The sequence below is a fragment of the Artemia sp. Qi Xiang Cuo genome, chromosome 18 (genome assembly GCF_049724085.1).
Source record: "Artemia sp. Qi Xiang Cuo chromosome 18, ASM4972408v1, whole genome shotgun sequence".
In the NCBI taxonomy this organism is placed as follows: Eukaryota; Metazoa; Arthropoda; class Branchiopoda; order Anostraca; family Artemiidae; genus Artemia; species Artemia sp. Qi Xiang Cuo.
This window is the reverse complement of record NC_142811.1, coordinates 38,165,794-38,186,216: the sequence shown is the minus strand read 5'-3', so window position 1 is coordinate 38,186,216 and position 20,423 is coordinate 38,165,794. Positions and strand designations below refer to the sequence as shown.

Genomic DNA, 20,423 nt, shown 5'->3' with positions numbered 1-20,423 from the left:
ATACCAAAAAAGTATTTATTCGATGAAAATACAAAAGAAGGTACTTTTCAAAATCTAGGTGAGGGAATTGAACCCTTCCCTTATTGACGCACCTGGTCTATCCCCCTATTCTCACGTGTGGTCTAAAAGTCTCATGAATCAAAAACAAAGTTATTCCCTTTTTCTTTTGAGCCTTACGTCCATCAAAAGAAAAAGGGAATAACTTATTCCCTTTTTTCCCTCTCGTTATTGAGCCTTCCATGGATTGTCGGGGCTTCAGTTCCTATAAATATTTGCATATATTATTGACTAAATAAATTTTCTTGTGGATTTTTGATACAATACAATACAATACGATACAATACAATAGAAATAGCATGTAACGGAATACCTCTCCATAGAAATTTATATTGAGAATTTGATAGTCAGGTCTCAAGATTTTGAAGTTTTTGCTGTTGTGGACGGAAATAAAGAGAGCAAAAAAAATAATTTTTATTTAGGAAAAGTAGCCTAGGTAGGCTGTCAAAGATTTGAACTTCCTGTCCAATATTTATGTTTTCTCTTCATCCGAATGATGCATTAATAATGAGCGCAATCTCAAAGCCAGTTATCCTTAATTATTTATTACAAGTTTCATTCAGAACACAGGGGAAAAACAAGAACGGATTCTTTCTCACTTTAATAAAAAGGATGAGATTAAATATTATCCTCTTATGATCATCTAAAGGGGTGAACTGGTTGTTGTCTATCCTCTTGGAATGAACCGGTCATTAACAATTGTTGATGATAAACCTAAACAAGCTTACAACTGTAGGTTTTAGGCATAAAAAGACAAAAAACAGAATACAGCAAGACCATTGTATAAAACAAAACAACTAAATAACACACCCAAATACAGTTTCTTAAAAACAACTATAGTCTTAACAGAGAAATATGACCAAAAGAACAATTTTCACAAAATAGACAGATTGAGTCCATTCGAAAAAAGGGAGGCAGTCAGGCTGGGGACAAAGGCTTAAAAGAGCAACTAAAACAGATATATATATATCTATATATATATATATAGATTAACTCTGTTATGGTTAACCAAAACAGGATAAAAGATGGGACTAGTTTTTTAAGGAGGTCTGAGAAAGAAGAGTTCCTTACTCACCATCCGATAAAAAAAAAAAACATTCACAAAAAAAAAAAAATGAGTATATAATTTTTTTTAACCTTTCCAGTTGTTAGGTACATGACAGTGTTGTCCGTATTTTACTGGGCGCATTGATAGTTATAGAGAAAATAAAATGCAGTTTGAAAAAAACCTCTTCAAATACTTAAAAGCTTGTCATATCGCAAGAAGCTTTTGTTGGTTGCTTAAAAAGAGCTTCACGTAGCTAAAATCGCATGATATACATTACAGACTTTAAAAATAAACGAATTAAGATTCATTTTGACCATATTCTGCAATTCTACAAGCTACTTTAGAGAAAACCCCCAAGTTAGGACATCTACACACAAAACATAGCTACAACTAAAGAACAATTTCACGTAGACTGAGGCCTTTACGCTTTAAAGCATTTCAAACATTTCCATATTTTGGCTTAGACGAGGAAAGTAGTTTCATTTTCCTTTTCCTTGACATGGTATTCATATATCCTAAAAGAAGGAAAAATAAACAAATTTTATGAAGTTCTAACATCCTTTTGATATTTTATAAAGAGATTTAATGTTCTCTTCCCAATAAAATCCCTATAATAAAAAACAGACAAGGGATAATAAACAACCACATTTTCTAAGTAAGAACTGAAACAACGATGAAGTCATTGTTAAGCGAGGGGCAATCTTTGATTTTGCAGCTTTTTTCCATTGCATCATTAAAAAAAAAAACAGAAAGAAAGAGAAGACAAACGCCAAGAGAATATAAACCAAGAAAACTTTTGAGCAATTAAATATGAATAAAAATGATTATGAAAACATCAAGCAAGGTCAAGTTATCTCAATCTGAAAAGATACAGAAAGAAGAGGACTAAAAGAACCAAGGTAAGACAGCCGTAAGAAATGAAGGGAGTTAAACCACCAGGACCACCAATTAACAATATTTATATTGGGGGGAGGGGGGGTATTTTTTTGATTTTTCTTTATGAATATAGAACGATAGTGTTTTTATGCCAAATCTAGGGGAAGGGGTATTATTTCCGTTTTTTCAAAATGAAAAATATCTAAAAAAAAGTCCTTCGCAAAATATGGGGAAGAGAATCATGTCCCACTCTTCTAGCCCCCGCCCCTAATTGGCACTCCTGTGCCAAAAAACAAAAAAAAAAAAAAAAAATGCAAAAACAAAACGACAAAACAACAAAAACCACCACCACAAAAAAATCCAGTTCAATAAAAAAGAAACCTATAGATAAAAACACCAGAAGTTAAATAGTAATTTAAAAATAAACACGACGATCATAAAAACGCAAATTTAGAGAACTAGACTCTTACATCAAAAGCAAAAAGTCAACTGAACTATAAATAAAAACTGATTCATTGAAAATAAATTCTATTGCGAAGGAATATTCCTTAAAGTATTGGTAGGAGTTATTTTCAATTACATTTTGACGCGTAGGACCTTTCATTTTCGTTTTAATAAACACGGTCTCCGAATAAGTTTGGATAAGACTTTTGTGTATCGTGCTCGAGTCAGCTTTCTTTCTGCTTCGGAGAAAATTGCTCTACGGCCTATCAGATGTGACATCAGTGATAAACAACTGATCTAAGGTGGTCAGCACTATTTGTGTCCAGATTTTTAAAATGGTGTATGTTGTTAAAAATGGCTGAAAATTTTTCTCCAGCATACAAATAGCAGGCCAAACTATAAAGTCTTAAAAAACGAAAGAATTAAAATGTTATTTTCTTTTTCCCTGAAAAGACTATGTCAATAAAAACGAACATAAATTAATTTAAAAAACTTTTTCCACAAAATAAGTTTTTCAAAGAGAAGTAAAGAACTCCATTAAACAAAAACTGAGCAAAAATGAAATCAAATAATCTACCAAGCTCGAAACTACCCCAAATCAGCATCGATAAATAAATGAAACCCAAAACGAACAGAAATTACAATAAATAACCGAGTCAAACTCAAAAACGAGCAGAAATTAACATAAGTTGGGCGCAAAACCCCTATGCCTTCCCAAGGCTAGAACAAAGTTTGCACTTTACTGAAAAAATACAAATGAATGTGCAATGTCATTTTAATACACATACACTCATATTTATTAATCAAAATGTTAATATTATTTGATTTATTAAAGTTATAAAAGTAAAAACATTTATATTTTTTTCTGTTAAGTGCAAATTTTTTTCTGTTAATTGACATAGTCTTTTCAGGGAAAAAGAAAGAAAATAACACTTTAAATCTTTCATTTTTTAAGACTTTACAGTTTGGCCAGCTATTTGTATGCTGGAGAAAAAATTTCAGCAATTTTTAAAAATATAAACCATTTTAAAAATCTGGACACGAATAGTGCTGTTTAACTTAGTTTCATACTAAGTCCTCCTCAAAAACATATTTTCTATCTGGAAATCAACTACGCTGAACTAAATGGCTATCTCAAAATTTTGATTGGATGTGTTTGGGGGATTAAAGGGCGTGGGGGGGGGGTGGGCGGGTGTCACTTAACTCACGTCTTACTTTTTACGTGGGCACTAGTCCTTTTAATTTCCAACCGAATTTGCCTTATTTTAAGTTTACACGGCAACATCTTGTAAAATAATAGTAAGTGCCCCCAGGCTTTAACTTAAAACCCTTCTCCTTTGAATTTCAAATCTAATGAGCCCTTTTTCAAGTTTCTACGACAAAGATTTCAATACAAACCTTATATGCCCCCAGGGCATAACTTACAATATGTGCCCTGAGGGTTTTGGGGGAGTGTCCTCCTCAAAAATGTGTTTTATATTTGAAAATCAACTACCCTGAACAAAATGGATATCTCAAAATTGTTATTGGATGTAATTGAGTGAATGATGGGTGTGGGGGGGGGGGGCTAGGTTCCTGCTTAACACTTTTGATTTTGAAAAATGGTGCTAGCCCTTTGAATTTCCTGCCGAGTAAGCTTTTTTTGAAGTTTTTACGACAACCCCTTCTTTAAAAACTTTATATGCCCCCAGGGCATAACTTACAACCCTTGCACTCAGGGCTCTGAAAGCCCTTTTTCAAGTTTCCACGACAAAAATTTCAATAAAAACCTTATATGCCCCCAGGACACAACTTATAATCCTTGCCCTGAAGGTTGTGGGGGAGTGTCCTCCTCAAAAACGTTTTCTATCTGGAAATCAACTGCCCTGAACAAAATGGCTATCTCAAAATTTTTATTGGATGTGTTTAGCGGAATGATGGGTGTGGGGGGGGGGGCTAGTTGCCCTCCAATCAATTTCGACAATTAAAAAGGGCACTAGCCCTTTGAATTTCCAGTCGAATGAGCTGTTATTGAAGTTTCCACGGCAACGCCTTCTTTAAAAACCTTATATACCCCAAAGGCATAACTTAAAACCCTTGCCCTGAGGGATGTGGGGGAGTGTCCTCCTCAAAAACGTATTTTCTATCGGGAAATCAACTACGCTGAACAAAATGGCTATGAAGGGCGTGGGGGGGGGTTTAGTTGCCCTCCAATCACTTTCGACTATTAAAAAGGGTACTAGCCCTTTGAATTTCCAGTCGAATGAGCCTGTTTTGAAGTTTCTACGACAGCGCCTTCAATAAAAACCTTATATGCCCCCAGGGCATAACTTAAAACCCTTGCCCTGATGCTTGTGGGGAGTGTCCTCCTCAAAAACATATTTTCTATCTGGAAATCAAGTAAGCTGAACAAAATGGCTATCTCAAAATTTTTATTGGATGTGTTTGGGGGAATGATGGGCGTGAGGGAGGGTAGTTGCCCTCCAATCACTTTCGACTATGAAAAAGGGTACTAGCCCTATGAATTTCCAATCGAATGAGCCTTTTTTGAAGTTTTTACGACAACTCCTTCTATAAAAACCTTACATGCCCCCAGACCATAACTTAAAACCCTTGCCCTGAGAGTTGTGAGGGAGTATCCTCCTCAAAAACATATTTTCTATCTGGAAATCAAGTACGCTGAACAAAATAGCTATTTCAACATTTTGACTGGATATGTTTGGGGAAATGATGGGCGTGGGGGGGGGGCTATGTGCCCTGCAATCACTTTCGACTATTAAAAAGGGCACTAGCCCTTTGAATTTCCAATCGAATGAGCCTGTTTTGAAGTTTCTACGACAACACCTTGTATATAAACCTTATATGCCCCCAGGGCATAACTTAAAAACCTTGCCCTGAGGGTTGTGGGAGAATGTTCTTCTCAAAAACATATTTTCTATCTAGAAATCAACTACGCTTAACAAAATGGCTATATCAAAATTTTGATTGAATGTGTTTGGGGGAATGATAGGTGTGGGGGGTGGCTAGTTGACCTCCAATCACTTTCGACTATTAAAAAAGGGACTAGCCCCTTGAATTTCCAATCTAATGAGCCTGTTTTGAAGTTTCTAAGACAACACCTTCTATAAAACCTTTTATGCCCCCAGGGCGTAACTTAAAACCCTTGCCCTGAGGGTTGTGGTGGAGTGTCCTCCTCAAAAACCTATTTTCTATCTGGAAATAAACTACACTTAACAAAATGGCTATTTCAAAATTTTGATTGGATGTGTGTGGGGGACTCATGGGCGGGGGGGGGGGGCTAGTTGCCCTCCAATCACTTTTGACTATTAAAAAGGGCACTAGCCATTCCAATGTCCAATCGAATGAGCCCTTTTCGAAGTCTCTACGACAAATCCTTCGATACGAAGTGCCCGGGTATGGAGAACCAAAGAACAACACATTGTGCCCACATCGTTCTTTAATTAGGCTGCGCTAGCGCGCTGCCTATGATTGTGCAATCCAAATTACTAACCGTACAACAATCTAGACAGTGAACAAAAATTGCATTGGGAGCGCTGAAAATTAAAAGTATATCTTTATCAGTCGTGATCATCATTGTGTTAAAACGCCACAATTACTTGGCTTAACAGTAAAAGTTTAAGTTATTCTTTCACTTACACAACATATTACCTTAAAATCCTATTTTTAAATATCACTTTGCCAAACGGTTAGCGTAATATATGAAGTAAAGAGCAATTTCACATTGGTTTTTTGATAGTTAGATTTGAAAAAATCCCAATTACAATCTGATATCAAAATCGTCAGTGAAAATGTGAAAAATACAATCAAAGCGTGAATTTTTCAATCCACTCATAAACGTAAAGGTCCACATTTGTGCATTTTCCGCTTCAGCTACTGCACAAAGGGAAAAGTTTACCACTTCCAAGTTATATAGCCCCAAAACGATCAGTATGAAACTGTTCTTCAAAAGTTTATTTGGGTGCACCTTCTTACCCAGGAACTGAATAGGTTAGCTTTGTTTACCGCACAAGAATGCAGTCCAAAGATATACGGCTAGATAACAACAGATATTATTTAGTGTATCAAATTTAATGCTTAGGAGGGATAGGGGGTCAGCGCAGGGCAAAAACAGATTTAATACATGAGGATGGGATTAAACTTAAAACTAAGGCAAGTTTACGAGAAACAAACAAGAAAAACGAATATTTTCGTTTTATGATCTTGCCAATTACAAAAGGGCTTTAACAAAGTGATTATTATGATTTAGAAAAATTACGTTGTGGCACTAGTCTTAAAAGTGTTTCTTGAATTATTTTGTCACCTTCTGAGAAACGAACGAAAACAAGAGTCTTTTTAAGAGTCCTAAAATTAAATAATGTTTTTATAGATGCAATTGACTTACAGTTTTGATAAAAACCAAATAAAGTTTGCATAATCTCTACCCACTCTTCGAAATTTTATTAAGCTTAATAGAACAAAATATGGGTATATATACTCGCAAACATTGAAAAGGACAAAAATATATAAAAAGGAATATAAAAAAGCGAAACGACAAAGAACAGGCAAACGGAAAAAAAATGACTTCAGTGGTTAGACCGTTAAAGAAAGACAGAAATGATTTGTTTTAAGAGTGGACGTTTAAAAACTTCGTTATTTCACTTTTATTGGTTATATCCAACTTTTTTGGTTAAACACGATAAACACAAGCCTTCAAAAAGAAGAGATTGAGAGTTAAATGGTCCGATATACTGGAAATGAAAAAATTATCAGAGAAGAGAAGAGTCTGCACACAGAGAAGGAAAAATAAGAAAAAAAAATGCGACGCTAGCAAAGACAAATGATAGCGGGAAACATACTGTAAGTTAGGACTTACTTATCATAAATAATTCCATCGACACCTAATTTTTTCATTTGTCTAATAATGGCTTGGTCGTTGTTGTCCTCGCCCCAACAGAAAAGAGTTAGTCCGAATTTTTTGACAAATTGGACTTGACTAGGATCGCGAAGAATATCCTCCGCATGCACATTTATACCCTTAAGCAGAAAAAAGGAAGAAAAGTTAAATTGAATACACATAAAACGGGGTTTCGCAAAAAGCAGTTCAAAAGACAAAAGAAAAGCTGAACATAAAATTGCTTCACTTTTACTGTTCAAAAAGAAAAAAAGTACCTAATAAATAATTTTTCGATTTTTCACGCGACTAAATTTGTTTTCGGCATTTTATAACAGGAAGAACAAATGAACAAATGAATTAGGTTAGATTCAAGCGTTTATCAATAGAAAACATAAACTCTCAAGGAATTGTCCCCTGTTCTGCAAGCCTTGCTTAAAAGCAGTCAGTACCAATTGCGGCTACGGGAATTTTGTCCCTTCTGATACCTTATTGTTACAATCACTATTGCTTTTCTCTTTCAAATAGTCAATTTATAACCAATAGTCATTTTTGTTCAATTAGACTAATTAGAATAAAAGTAGTCTATAAGCCATCTAAAATTTACACACTTACAAAATTATGAACGCCTACCGACTGCTTCGCTCTTTGATCCCGATCAGCGCGAAAATGTCATCTCGGAAGTAATAACGACGGGTCATCCTGAGCCTTACTCAGACGAGAGACATTTTATCTTGAAGGTATTTAATTGTCTCTCTTGTTAATAATATACCTCTTGCCAGATAATGCATAAAGAACGTTACACTACGCGAGAAAGTAAACAGCCACCAGTCATCTGACAAGAATGGTGACAATCAATGGTAATAATAGAGAATCAGACTTGAATAGGCGGTTTTGCCTACTTCAAACACCGTGGGAAACCTTTGCAAGCACCATTGATGAAAAAGTGCAAATAGCTCGCCATAAGAATGCTGACTGAAGTTCATTGTAAATTAACTAGCCTAAGAGCCTGTTGGAAGACGGACATGAAAAATAACATCTGCTGTATGTCAAGGACCGCAGAAAAAGTAGTTTGCTCTCTTCTCCCAAGCACAAAATCCTAGCCCTCTTATACCCCCCTCCCAAAAAAAAACCCACAAAAACTTAGGCTATAGTTGTATGGCTAGTACTAAGCGTAAAAAATTAAATAACTGTTATTCTTACAGAAAAAAGCATAAGCATCCAAATGAGAATTTCCATCCTCTTGTATTTACACGTGCCATCTTTCTCTCTATGCTCATATTATCTTTGCACGTAATTTATGATTCATAAAAATAATGTAATATTTATTCAAATTCTATTTGAATCATTTTGGCAAGATAAATAACACTTTAAAACTTCCTAAAATATATTAAAATAGTGGGAATCCCAGTTTTTTATTTTCTAAATTGATATAAAGAAAATGACTTTAACGATTTTAACGGTCTTCAATTCGACTAACTTCTGGCTCATCCTTAGCCAACATGAGAGTTTGGTTATTTGTTTATTATCTCTAGTGAGAGTAGGGCTAAGTTCTGACAGGCCTCGGATTGTGGCACCACAAACCCATTTCATGTCACCACACTAAAAAATGTCTATACGAACGGGGCAACCAACTGAGGAGGACATTATCCCCCCCTCCCACAACCAATATAATTGAAAAATGTTTTTTTTCGAATTTTCAATAAAAAATATCGAATAAAAAAAATACATCCCACAGATTTTTGAAATACACTTTTACAAATATAGTTTTTTTCTAAAAAAAAAACCTATACCCACCCTCCTCTTTCCAAATTTTTAGTTTACTTCTGTTTCAGCTCAGAATTCAATTTTTTTTTGTATTCATAGACAAAATTGTGCTCAAAGTTGCGTAAAACTGATACAGTTAGTATTCTTTCTCGGATATGCATTCAGCAAAGTATTTTTTAGAAATTTCCTCATTGTACCTTAGAAACTTTCGTTTTTAATCAGAGACAACAACTGAAATTCAAATAGCAGCTTAGATTTGTCACTTTTGCTGGACAAAATTTGTTATTTTCTTTCAAAACTGTTAATTTTGTGCAATATTTTCGACTGCATCCTATCCTTTTGTCTGAAGCTCAATTTCACAAAGAAATACAACTAGAGGGTGGAATACATCCAATTTAGAAACATCAACATCCTACATAGTCAGCTAGCAATTTTCATTTCTGGAAAACAATCTTTAAGATATCTGGCAGTTGAAATATGTAACAATAAATTTAAGCTCATAATACTGCGGTTACTTACAGAACTATCATGCAGAACATGGGCGTAGGCAGCATATTGTTTCGGGGGGGGGGGGCAGTCGATAGTGTGATGGAGGGCCTTTTATCGACTGCTTTTCCAATCATCTGCTTTTTCAGCCATATCTAATGTAAATTTGAAGGTTTAGGCGGGGGGCAGCGGCCCCCCCTCCCTACGCCCATGATGCAGAACTAAATAAGTAGAACTTACAATACTATCAACTAAGGTGGGAAACGACATTTGACAGGCTTCATTTGTCTTAATCGTTAGTTAATGATTCTATTCCTGTTATTAGCATAAGGTTTATAATCTATATATATTTTTTCCCTTAGTTTTCTTCCAATTCTGTGTCGTTCAATATAAATGATCAGTATCGTTCAAGTGATCTCTCCACTTTTTAATGACAGCGAGATGAAAATTGATCTCCATAGTTCAGTGATGGGCAACCTTTTTAGTTCAAAGGGCTTAGATGATCTTTTTAAGACTGTAAAAAATCCATTGAAGAGCCGCAGTTAGGGTGTAACATATTATACATAAAAATGTAGGTGTTTTTGACTTTGTAACCACAACTTTCAGTCAAAAATATCTAAGCAAAATTAAATATAAAGAAAAGTCAAATAACTAATCAAACCAATAATTTATAATAAACTTATTTTCTAAAGCCGAATCGGAACAATAAGGTTAACGTTATCGTTTGACTAATGGAAAATAAAATAAACTACTGCTGACCCAAGACCACTATACCAACAATTCCGATCTGTTTCTCAAACTTGGCCCTCAAGCTATTTTCTCTCATTTTTTTTAAAGGCAAGCTACAAATGTAAATTTTCTCATAAGTAGTTTCGTAGCACGAAAACATTTGATTCCGGCGAGAGTAAAGCAGCAATATTACTCACAGAGCATGCACCAAATTGTCTTCTTCAAGATGCGTCTGTGTAAAAAGGTGGATATTAATTATGAACAACTGCATATTGTGAATTTTTTGTAGAATCAACAAAGGTAAGTAACAAAAATTATTTAGATTCTGACCGGTTTTTGGCTCAAATATTAAAACGGCTCTAGTTAAAATTTTTAAGCTAAACCTTTAAATTAACAAGTTTGCCGGTCGCAATTCCGTCAGCAAAATTTGAATGATAAAAAATCAACAGTTTAGGGTAATTTTGTAACACCGTTTGTGCAAGAAAAAAAAAACATTAGAGAAACGTTGCGGAAGATTTTTGAACTGGCATACAGTATGAAAAACTTCGCTAACAATTAAATATTATTTTACAAAACTATTAAATTACCAAAATTATAAAAAGATTCATATCATAAATATTTCAACAAACACGGGCGATGGAGTCCCTGCAATCATGTTTTCAAATCGAGTGTAAATAAGCTATGAGGATAATATATTTTAGACGTTGATGCAAAAATCAAAAGTTAAATTTTGTTACTAAGGATAAACCGTTAACTAATCTATCTTCTACTTTTTCCTCGGTATTAATTAAACAAAAACACTTTACAAGAAAAAAAAATTTCAAAGAAAAGCAAAGAGCGAAATTTAAACCTGAAACGACCAGAGTTAACTTCATATAATAATCAAAACTTAAATTTAACAGAAATTTGCGAAGGTTTGAGCAAATAAAACCTAAAGAAAACAGAAATTAAGATGAACAATCAGCTCAAACTCAAAACGAACAGAAATTACAAGAAAGAAACTAACCACACTAAGCAACCACAAATAACCAATGCAGTCAGACTAAGAAGCTGGCGATACTGGGGTTACATGACTCGAATAATACAGAGAAGGCTTCCATTTGACATTTGGTGCCAGACCCCCCCCCCCCAGGCTTCCAGAACAGACCACGATTGGTCGTTTTCTAGAAGCTGAGACGGGAATTCGACGTTCATCCCTAAATGAGCTGCGGTCTCTAGGTCAGGATCTTCCAAATGGAGGTTGCTGTCTTATATGCCACTATGTGTCGGAAGAACTATGTCTAAGTAAGTCTTTCAATTTAATTTTACCCTCTTAAAAATACATTGTATTTATTTTAAAAATATAAAATTGAATAAAACTTTTGAAAAGAACATTGGTAGTTTTAGAGAATTGGTAGCTGATCATGTTGTTTAGTTTACTGAATTATTATTTCGACCTAGCCTCACTTTTATTTTCGGCTTTTTATTAACTCGTTTTAAGTCGGATCTGGGGTATTCATTAAAAATTTTTTTTTTGTCCCTTCTGAGACCCTTTTTTCAGAGGAAATTTTCTTTTGCATTAGGGCTCTCTTTACCCAGATACTTTATGATACACGTTTCGAGTCAAGCATATAAAATCAGTTTTTAACCCTTTCCTTTTTTGTAAATCAGGGCCGTTTTGGCTCACGGAGCTATGGTTGCAAAATCCAAACTGATCATAAGCGCCTTGTTTCCACTATAAAACATATTCGTAAAGAGGGTTATTTACATAATTTAGGGTCTTTGCCCCTGGGGCTGAACAAATCTCTTTGTTTTTTGTTAATGTCCAAGCAAAATTGCTCAGGGATTATTCAAGAAACCATTCTTGAAAAATCTGTCCAAGAAAGTATTCAGGTATGACAGGAAACATTTTAGTTTAAAAAAAATATATCAAGTCGAATGACCATATATCAAGCCGTGAAATACAGAATAATGAAATCCACCGCCTGAGAATTGACTTCTTATAATCAAAACTCATTTTGTAGATTATACAGGGAATTGCACCACCACTAGGGTTTTGCACACCAGATGCATCATATATATTTGATAATAGAATTACCATACAACTTTTTAAATTTATCAGATATGTGCTGAGAATTAAAAAATGGCTTATAAAATATCAGAAAGTTTGCACAAAAATTTTGAGCAATTTAAGTTTAAAATGAAGAGGTTACCTGGAAATTGATAGTAAATAGCGGGCTAAAAAAAAATCATACAACGCTTTTGCAAATGACAATAATCGATACAGAAGAAACCCAAGAATGAAAAGACTAAAATTTTCCATTCAAAACTGAGGAAAACGATGTTTCTAACCGGTTTTGAAGGAATTGTTCTCGTCTAGTGGGTCTGTTAAAGGAAAATATCACTAGAATCGTGCATTTCTGGCAAAAAGCACCAAAATTGACGGGGATATATAGATTAAAGCACGAGGAATCCAATGGTGACGAGAAGCACGCACCTTTACGAGTACCCGAAGCGCTAAAAAATTCGCAAGTTTACCAGTCTCTCTACAGATGCATCAAAACTTCTGACGATACGTTTTAAGATATGGAGATTCCATTGGTAGCTAAATAAAAGGCAACGGATTGCTCTGAAGCGCGCAATAGAACGCAAAGCGCAAAATGTTAGCGCCTATTAAATGGAATACAAAAACAGGCAAAACATAGTTTAGAGTACTAGAAGTTCGAGTATTACAAGAAGCAGCTCGAATTTGTCTGTCCAAGCCCGTATTGGGGCACTCAAAAGCTTTTCTGGTTGCGCATCTCCGAAAAAGTGCCATCTAGGTCTCTAAGTGTGTTCAAAATCCTTTATTCTTTTCGTGTCATTAAGCGTCGTGGGCTCTGCTGGACGCTCTAAATCGCGCTTCATATTGCATGTTTGATGTCATTTCGATTTATCGCTTGTTTTAAGAGACTAATGTTTTTAATTTTTCTATTTTTGCGCTTGAAGCGGGCACTAAAAGATGCCAGGACCGGGTTTTGGCTGAGAGCTTCAATTTCTTTTCAACACCACTGGACTCTCGGTATTTCAAACTGTGTTTCTACCAAATCGGAACTTTCTGCAACAAGCAGATGATTTTTGTGCTTTTGGCGCACTTTTCAGCGAGTGTAAAGGTGCTATAAAGCGATCTCTAGACTTTCTACCTATGATTATTGGGTTCCCCATACTTAGTACTACATTACCACTTTTTCCGGAGTTTCTTCAAACTTTTCATTAGTCTTGCACTTTTCGCTTTGGGCGCACAAATTTGCGCTTTGACGCGCAGACTCGAGCTGTTGCTTTTAATCTTTAGACTTCTAGTACTCTAAACTATGTTTTTGCCTGTTTAGGTATTACATGGGATAGGCGCTAAGATTTTGCGCTTTACGAGCTATGTTTTAGCGCTCTATTGTGCGCTTCAGAGCGATCCTTTACTTTTTATATAGCCACCATTGGAATCGCCATATCTTAAAATGTATATTCAGAGGTTTTGATGCTTCTGTAGAGATGTTGGTAAACTTGCGCGTTTTTTAGCACTTTGGGCACTCGTAAAGGTGGTTTAGAGCGCCCGCTCGACGTGCTTCCCGTCACCATTAGATTCCCCGTGCTTTAATTTACATTAAGAAGATAATTTCTTAAACCACATTGGCCTGACATCACATAAAGAAAGAAAAACGAGCAAAAATGGGGTTTTTTATAGGCCAAATGAAAGTACTGAAAAAAAACAACAACAAAGCGAATATTTCGAGAGGACAAACGCCTCTCTTCTTCAGCGCGAAACGAAATAATGTATCCAAAAACAAACGTGGAAAGTCAATGTAAAAAAACCCAAAAAACCCAAAAACTTAAAAGATGAATAAAATTCAATAAAAGCCAAAAATTAAAAGAATTAATTGGATATCCAATTAGTTTAATAAATTCTGTAATTGCAAAACGCATTACAAGATTATCAGATAGTTCCACAGAAAACACAAATCAAAGGGAAAATTCAGTTTATCTTGGTCTCCCATACGTTAAAGGGGTTTCAGACCACATTTCAAAAAATCTAAGAAAAAATAACATTTACACTAATTATAGACCCAGAAAAACCCAGAAAAGACCCAGGTCCCAAATTTATAAAGGTAAAGACCCTATCCCGATAGGTGAAAACTCCTGTGTCTACAGAATGCCTTGTTCGTGTGATCTTTGGTATATCGGAAGAACTGATCAGCGACTCACGGATAGATTAACTCAGCACTCTAGTTCAATTAACAATATACTTAAAATGCCGAAAAAAACAGAAAAATTCAACTCTGCCCTTGCAGAGCACATTTTTGAAAAACCAGACCATACTATTTTGTTTAATGAAGCTAGCCTAATTTAGCATGACAAAGGTTTTGCCCAGCACACAGAGAAGCTGTTGAAATTTATAATTACCAACATTTAGGTCTAGCTTTTAACAGAGATTCTGGTGATTTAAGAATAAACGAGTCATATTTCGGTTTTCTCAAAAGAAGCCGATACTTTAGTAATCCCTGAAATACACCTTGCACCACTTTCCCAGTCATATAATCAAACACGTTAACAGCCCCTTAGGTCTCAAAGGGTGTCTGCAAGAAATGCATTAATTAAAATCCGAAGTCATATGACATAGTTCACCAACTTATTTAATTGCTGGTTCGTTTTGTTTTTGAGTGAATGAATTGTTTTCTTTTCTCGCTTAGTTGTCCGCTAGTATCCGTTGATGGCAGTTTATAATTTTTTGGATTTTATGCAAATCGCGGATATTGGCGAATAACTCGCTTTTATGCTTGTTAGGTATTTGGTTTTAATTCTTTTAATTTTTGGCTTTTATTGAATTTTATTCATCTTTTAAGTTTTTTGTTTTTTTTTTCACATCGACTTTCCGCGTTTGTTTTTGGATACATTATTTCGTTTCGTGCTGAAGAAGAGAGGCGTTTGTCCTATCGAAATATTAGCTTTGTTGTGTTTTTTTTTCAGTACTTTCATTTGGCCTCTAAAAAACCCCATTTTTGCTCGTTTTTCTTTCTTTATGTTAATCTATATTTCCACTAATTTTCGTGCTTTTTGCCAGAAGTGCACAATTCTTATGCTTAACAGCCCCACTAGTCCCTAGTACAACTTTTTATAAATTTTAGATATATTTTCTAACCATACCAGTATGTCACAACTCAAAGCAAAGTATGTAGAGACGGGGATGCAATAAGTTCTTGGATCTTTGTATGGCTCTATTCTCTGGCTAACACCTATGGTCAAAAACAGGACAGGATACTTGTTTTGCTTAGTCCTCAGCCTGAAAGACAGAGAAAAGAAACTTTTAAAATGAGGAAAAAATAAGCAAAAAGTGAACGAATCGGAGACAACGCTTTATAGCCTTTATATATAACTTAATTTTAGTTCATATTTGCATTGCATCCAAAAATCTCAGTAACCCCGTTTTCAATTTCATTTAGTCCTAGAGGGACTGAAGTACCAAAACTTTCAGGCAGATTTATATTTCAGGCAGATTTATATTTACTTCTTCTCTGTCCCCTCATTCGAGTTAAAATTTCATATTCCATGCAGTTCCCAAGATAATCCAGATATGCTATTCTAAAGATATGGCAAAACATTCTGGCCTTGATTTGATTTACTACTTTACCGTGAATATATTTTAAATTCCCTAGCGGCTAACTGTGCAAAAACGTTTAGGTTAACCAGACATTATTTAGTAGCCCCTTCCTCCAACACAAATTTTAATCCTAAAAAATCAAGCCCCTGCCCCCTTTTCTTCTCCAACATAAGCCGAAGGTTCCAACTACATCCCTCAACTTGTCCCAGAGAAATTGTAGATACGTTACTTTGATAACTCGGATGTATCTAGTGTTTTTTGATTTATCTATTCCCTCCCCTAAGCCATAATTCACCCTTCACTTGTCCCAAAGAGTCCCTGAGAGTTCTAACTTTACATCCCAAGCAGTTCCGGAGGAAGCAAGTGCGTTTTCAAAATTCTGACAACACATAGTTTTTTTTTCTTTTGTTTTTTATTTACCTTGCTACTTAACCGTGTATAGATTAAAAGTCCCACTAGAACTTATAGTGGAAACACACTTTGAGGGAGCTTTGACAAAAATCGTCCAATCCCTTACGTCACAAAACAGCATGAAATCCCCTTGCCCTACATTGACCATCCTTTCCCCAACGGCAACTGAAAGTTTGATGACCTGGATATACATAGCGTATTTCAATTTACCTCTGTCCTTTCCCCAAGACAAGACTGGATCCTCCAATACTTCCTGGCACTCTCAAATCAATCCCCAAAGCAATGACCGAGATATTGCAGATATTTTGTAAACTTTGGTGCACAAACAAATCTTCATATTTACTCAGGTGCGCATATCGCTTTCAGAATATACTTTTGGAAAACTCGGGGAGTCTTAGTCTAGTGAACGATTCCTAAGAGATCCTAGCTGTTGGAACAACCAACACCAAACATGGCCAATTTTTCTACGAGAACCTATATGTGAGTAATCAGTAAATTACATAATTTAGAGCCAGTGCATCCGGGTTCTGGGGGAGATTTCAATTATCTCTCTCTCTCTCTCATTGGACGGGGGGGGGGGGGGGGTGACTCTCCAATCCCTTTTGGCACTTAAGAAGGGTACTAGAACTTAAAATTTCCAGAAGAATGAGCCCCCTTCCAAGTTTCTAGACCATCCTTTCTGTACGAAGTGGCTGGAAAAAAAAATCGGCCCTTTGTCAGGTCCCGGCTTGTGGGGGGTACAGTTTTACTTTTCTTTGCATTAGTTGCTCCTTTGCTAAGGGAATTATATGCATAAATTTTGAAACAACCAAAAGAAACGTTTTTTTGGCCCTTTTTGGGCTCTTTTTACTGAAGAGCGGGGAGGAGAGAAACAGCGCTCAGAAACGATTTTTTTTTTCATTTATTAGATTCCTCTTGGCCCAAGGACTTGAATAGCATCCTTGCACGACAATAATGTAAACACAAATTTCATAGAGCCATCAAGAGACCAAATGAGAATAATAAAACATATTTGAGGAAGCATTGAACTAAGCTTTTGTAAAGTTCAAAATTTCCCATTTAAAAATTTCTCTATAAAAGCTTTAATTCGTTTTTAAACCAAACGAAATAAAGACTTATTTAATGAAACAACAACTAATCTACATAGATGAACTTACATGACGCATATGTCAGGATGAAAGCATGAGAAAACAATTTTCCTTTTGCCGGCGTGGCGAAGAACAGTCATGACAACTTGATCGACGTACAGATTTGGATCAAAAGGATGTTCTAATTCATATGTTCCGTCCTGAAAATTAAATTATTTTTCTGTTAATACTACGCAAAAACATTTTTTTTCTTATTAACTGAAAGAGTAGATATGGAAGATGTTATTTCTATAGACCTGTTTTGACTCCGCGAATCTGTCGAACCAAAACCATGATAAGGAAAGCGAAAAAATACAGAAACTAAAAATGTAATTTAAGTAGAAGAAATAACGTGGTATCCTTCATTTTTAGAAATAACATCGTTAGAGTACCGTCTTTGGTGAAATTTGGTCAACCATTTTTTGGTCAAATTAGCTCTCTTTGATTATGGAAAAGACAGTAGAAAAAAAAATCGAACTAAATATTCGGATGCAGCAGCGTAAACTCCAGACAAGATTGTTACAGAAAAGTTTTTAAACCAGTAATCAAAAAGGTTGGCCCTATACTAAATAAATTTCACATAGTGCATTTACAGATAACTTTAAAAAAGTTTTTCCACAAAAGAAGTTTTTCAAAGAAAAGTAAAGAGCTATATTAAACCAAAGATGAGAAGAAATAAAGTCAAATAATATTACAAGCGTAAAACTACCTTAAGTCACCAGCAATTAATAAATGAAACCCAGAACGAACATAAATTATAATAAATAACCAAACTCAGACCAAATCAGAAACTAGGAGGAGTAGGGCTGACGCCCCCTGTCTTCTACAGACTCGAACGTAATTTGCACTTTACTGAAAACAATCCTTATTTCGAGGTTAATGTTTTTATTTGTTAAATCAAGTTAACATTTAAAAAATATTTTGTTTTCAGTAAATTGCAAATTCTATTCGAGTCTTTAGAAGGCATGAGGGCGTCAGCCCTACTCCTTTTAGTTTCTGCTTGTTTTGAATTTGACTTGGTTATTAATTATATTTTCTGTTCGTTTTGGTTTAATTTATTTATTGATGGTGATTTACAGTAGTTTTACCCTTGAAAATTTTTTGACTTCATTTCTGTCATCTTTGGTATAGATTAACCCTTTACTTTTCTTTTAAAAATTTCTTTGGTGGAAAGTTCCTTTTTAAGCGACATAGTCTTTTTTAGTAAATTTTAAATCTTTTCGGTTCTTCTCTATAAGACTCCTGATTTTTGCTTATTTTTTATAATTAGACAAAACTTTTCCACAATTTTTAATAATATACGCCCCTTTGAAAATCTGGATATACATAGTATAAATTTTAATTTAGTTTCACGCCTCAGCTTTCCCAAAGAAAACAAAAACTTAATACCCTATTCTGTTCCTAAGCCATTGTATCTATTCTATTTTGACAACCTGGATGCACTTACACTTTTTGATTTAATTAAATATTAAGAGAAGTAGTTATAGCAGTACTTACTACTTGTACTTGTGGCGGGAATCAGGGGTTTCCACCTCGCCCGGCATCGATGATCTTGGAGACCTTCTTGGACCATGTTGAGCGATCTTCTGCCAGATGCTCTGCAAAAGCGAGCCACTGAGTTGACCATCTGTGTCCGAACTTTCTGAATCCCCCGATAGGTTCAAGGTCTGATTTGGCCAGGTTCCACCTGTTCTTCCTCTGTCCTCCTTGGCGTCTCTTCCAGGAGCTAACAGGCTTAACTTGAAGTATTTGGCGAGGTAGGTATTCTGGCGGCTTCCGTAATACATGGCCCAACCATTTCAAACGGCGTTTTTTAATAGTGAGCGCAACATCTCTCTGAATATTGCACATTCGACGTAGATCCACGTTGGAGATACGGTCACGCAGCTGTATTCTGAGAATTCTTCGCAGACAGGTATGCTCAAACACCTTCAGTGTATTCTCATACTGTAGTTTTACCGACTATGTTTCGCATCCGTAAAGGAGAACGGTGCGGACTAGTGCCATGTAGATTCGAAATTTCGTTCGGACACTGACTTCGCGGCGATTCCATAAGGGTTTCCGAAGGGAGGCAAAGACTGTCTGCGCTTTCTGTATTCTCTGTTGGATATCAGCATCGGAAGATCCGTCAATACATATCTGGGAGCCTAGGTATGTGAAACGGTTGACTTTTTCCAGCTGAACTTGACTGACAGTTAGTGTGAATGGTCCATTGTCGTGGTTATTAGCCATGAATTTCGGTTTCTCTGTGTTGACGTTCAAGCCCATCAGGTCTACCCAGGCCACCATGTTGTCAAGCATGTTTTGAGCTTCTACGGGGTCTGAGAGGAGGCCAACATCATCCGCATCATCGAGGTCAGTCAATGAAAGATTCTGTCCGATCTGAACTCCTGGATTGGACGACAGTGCATTTTCAAGCACCCAATCGACGCAATAATTGAACAGAGCAGGAGAGAGGACGCACCCTTGTTTTATTCCGAACTCAACCAGGAATTCTTCAGTTTCTTCACCATAGACTCGAACTCGGCTCACTGACGCGTCATAGTATGCCTTCATCAGTTCAACAAACTTCAGCGGCATTAATAGCAGTAGCCCTGAAACTTTCAACTTAATACCCTAAGTCGTTCTTGAGATTTTGCTGAGACGTCTTATTGATAACCAGCATGCACTTAGTGTCTTTTGATTTGATTTTCAAGCAACAAAGGCTTTCCCTGAAAATTTTTACTTTTTACCCTTTCTCAGTCCTAATATATCTCGCCTGGATATCTGACAACCAGGTCTATTTTGACAACCAGGTCTATTTTGACAACCTGGATGCACTTGAACTATTTTGATTAAGTTCAATAGTAGCAGCAACAGTAATAGAAAGAGTAGCAAAAAATACAGTAATATTGGTAGCCCTGGAACTTTCAGCTTAATACCCTAAGACGTTGATGGGATATTGCTAATACAACCTTTTGAAAGCCCACATGTACATAGTGCTTTGATTCAGTTCAACAC

General features: G+C 35.7%; 1 protein-coding gene across 1 annotated transcript in view; it reads right to left on the bottom strand.

Moving 5' to 3' along the window:
• Nucleotides 1–221: 221 nt before the first annotated feature.
• LOC148941470 (glycerophosphocholine phosphodiesterase GPCPD1) overlaps nt 222–20,423 on the bottom strand; it is a 179,227-nt gene continuing 159,025 nt past the window's right edge. Inside the window, exons 10-13 of the mRNA XM_089104355.1 lie at nt 17,454–17,584; nt 15,432–15,567; nt 7,278–7,438; nt 222–1,620 (exon numbers count right to left, since the gene is read on the bottom strand). Of these exons, the coding sequence (XP_088960481.1) occupies nt 1,566–1,620; nt 7,278–7,438; nt 15,432–15,567; nt 17,454–17,584 (483 nt within the window). The 3' untranslated portion in view covers nt 222–1,565. The remainder of the gene's footprint in view (nt 1,621–7,277; nt 7,439–15,431; nt 15,568–17,453; nt 17,585–20,423) is intronic.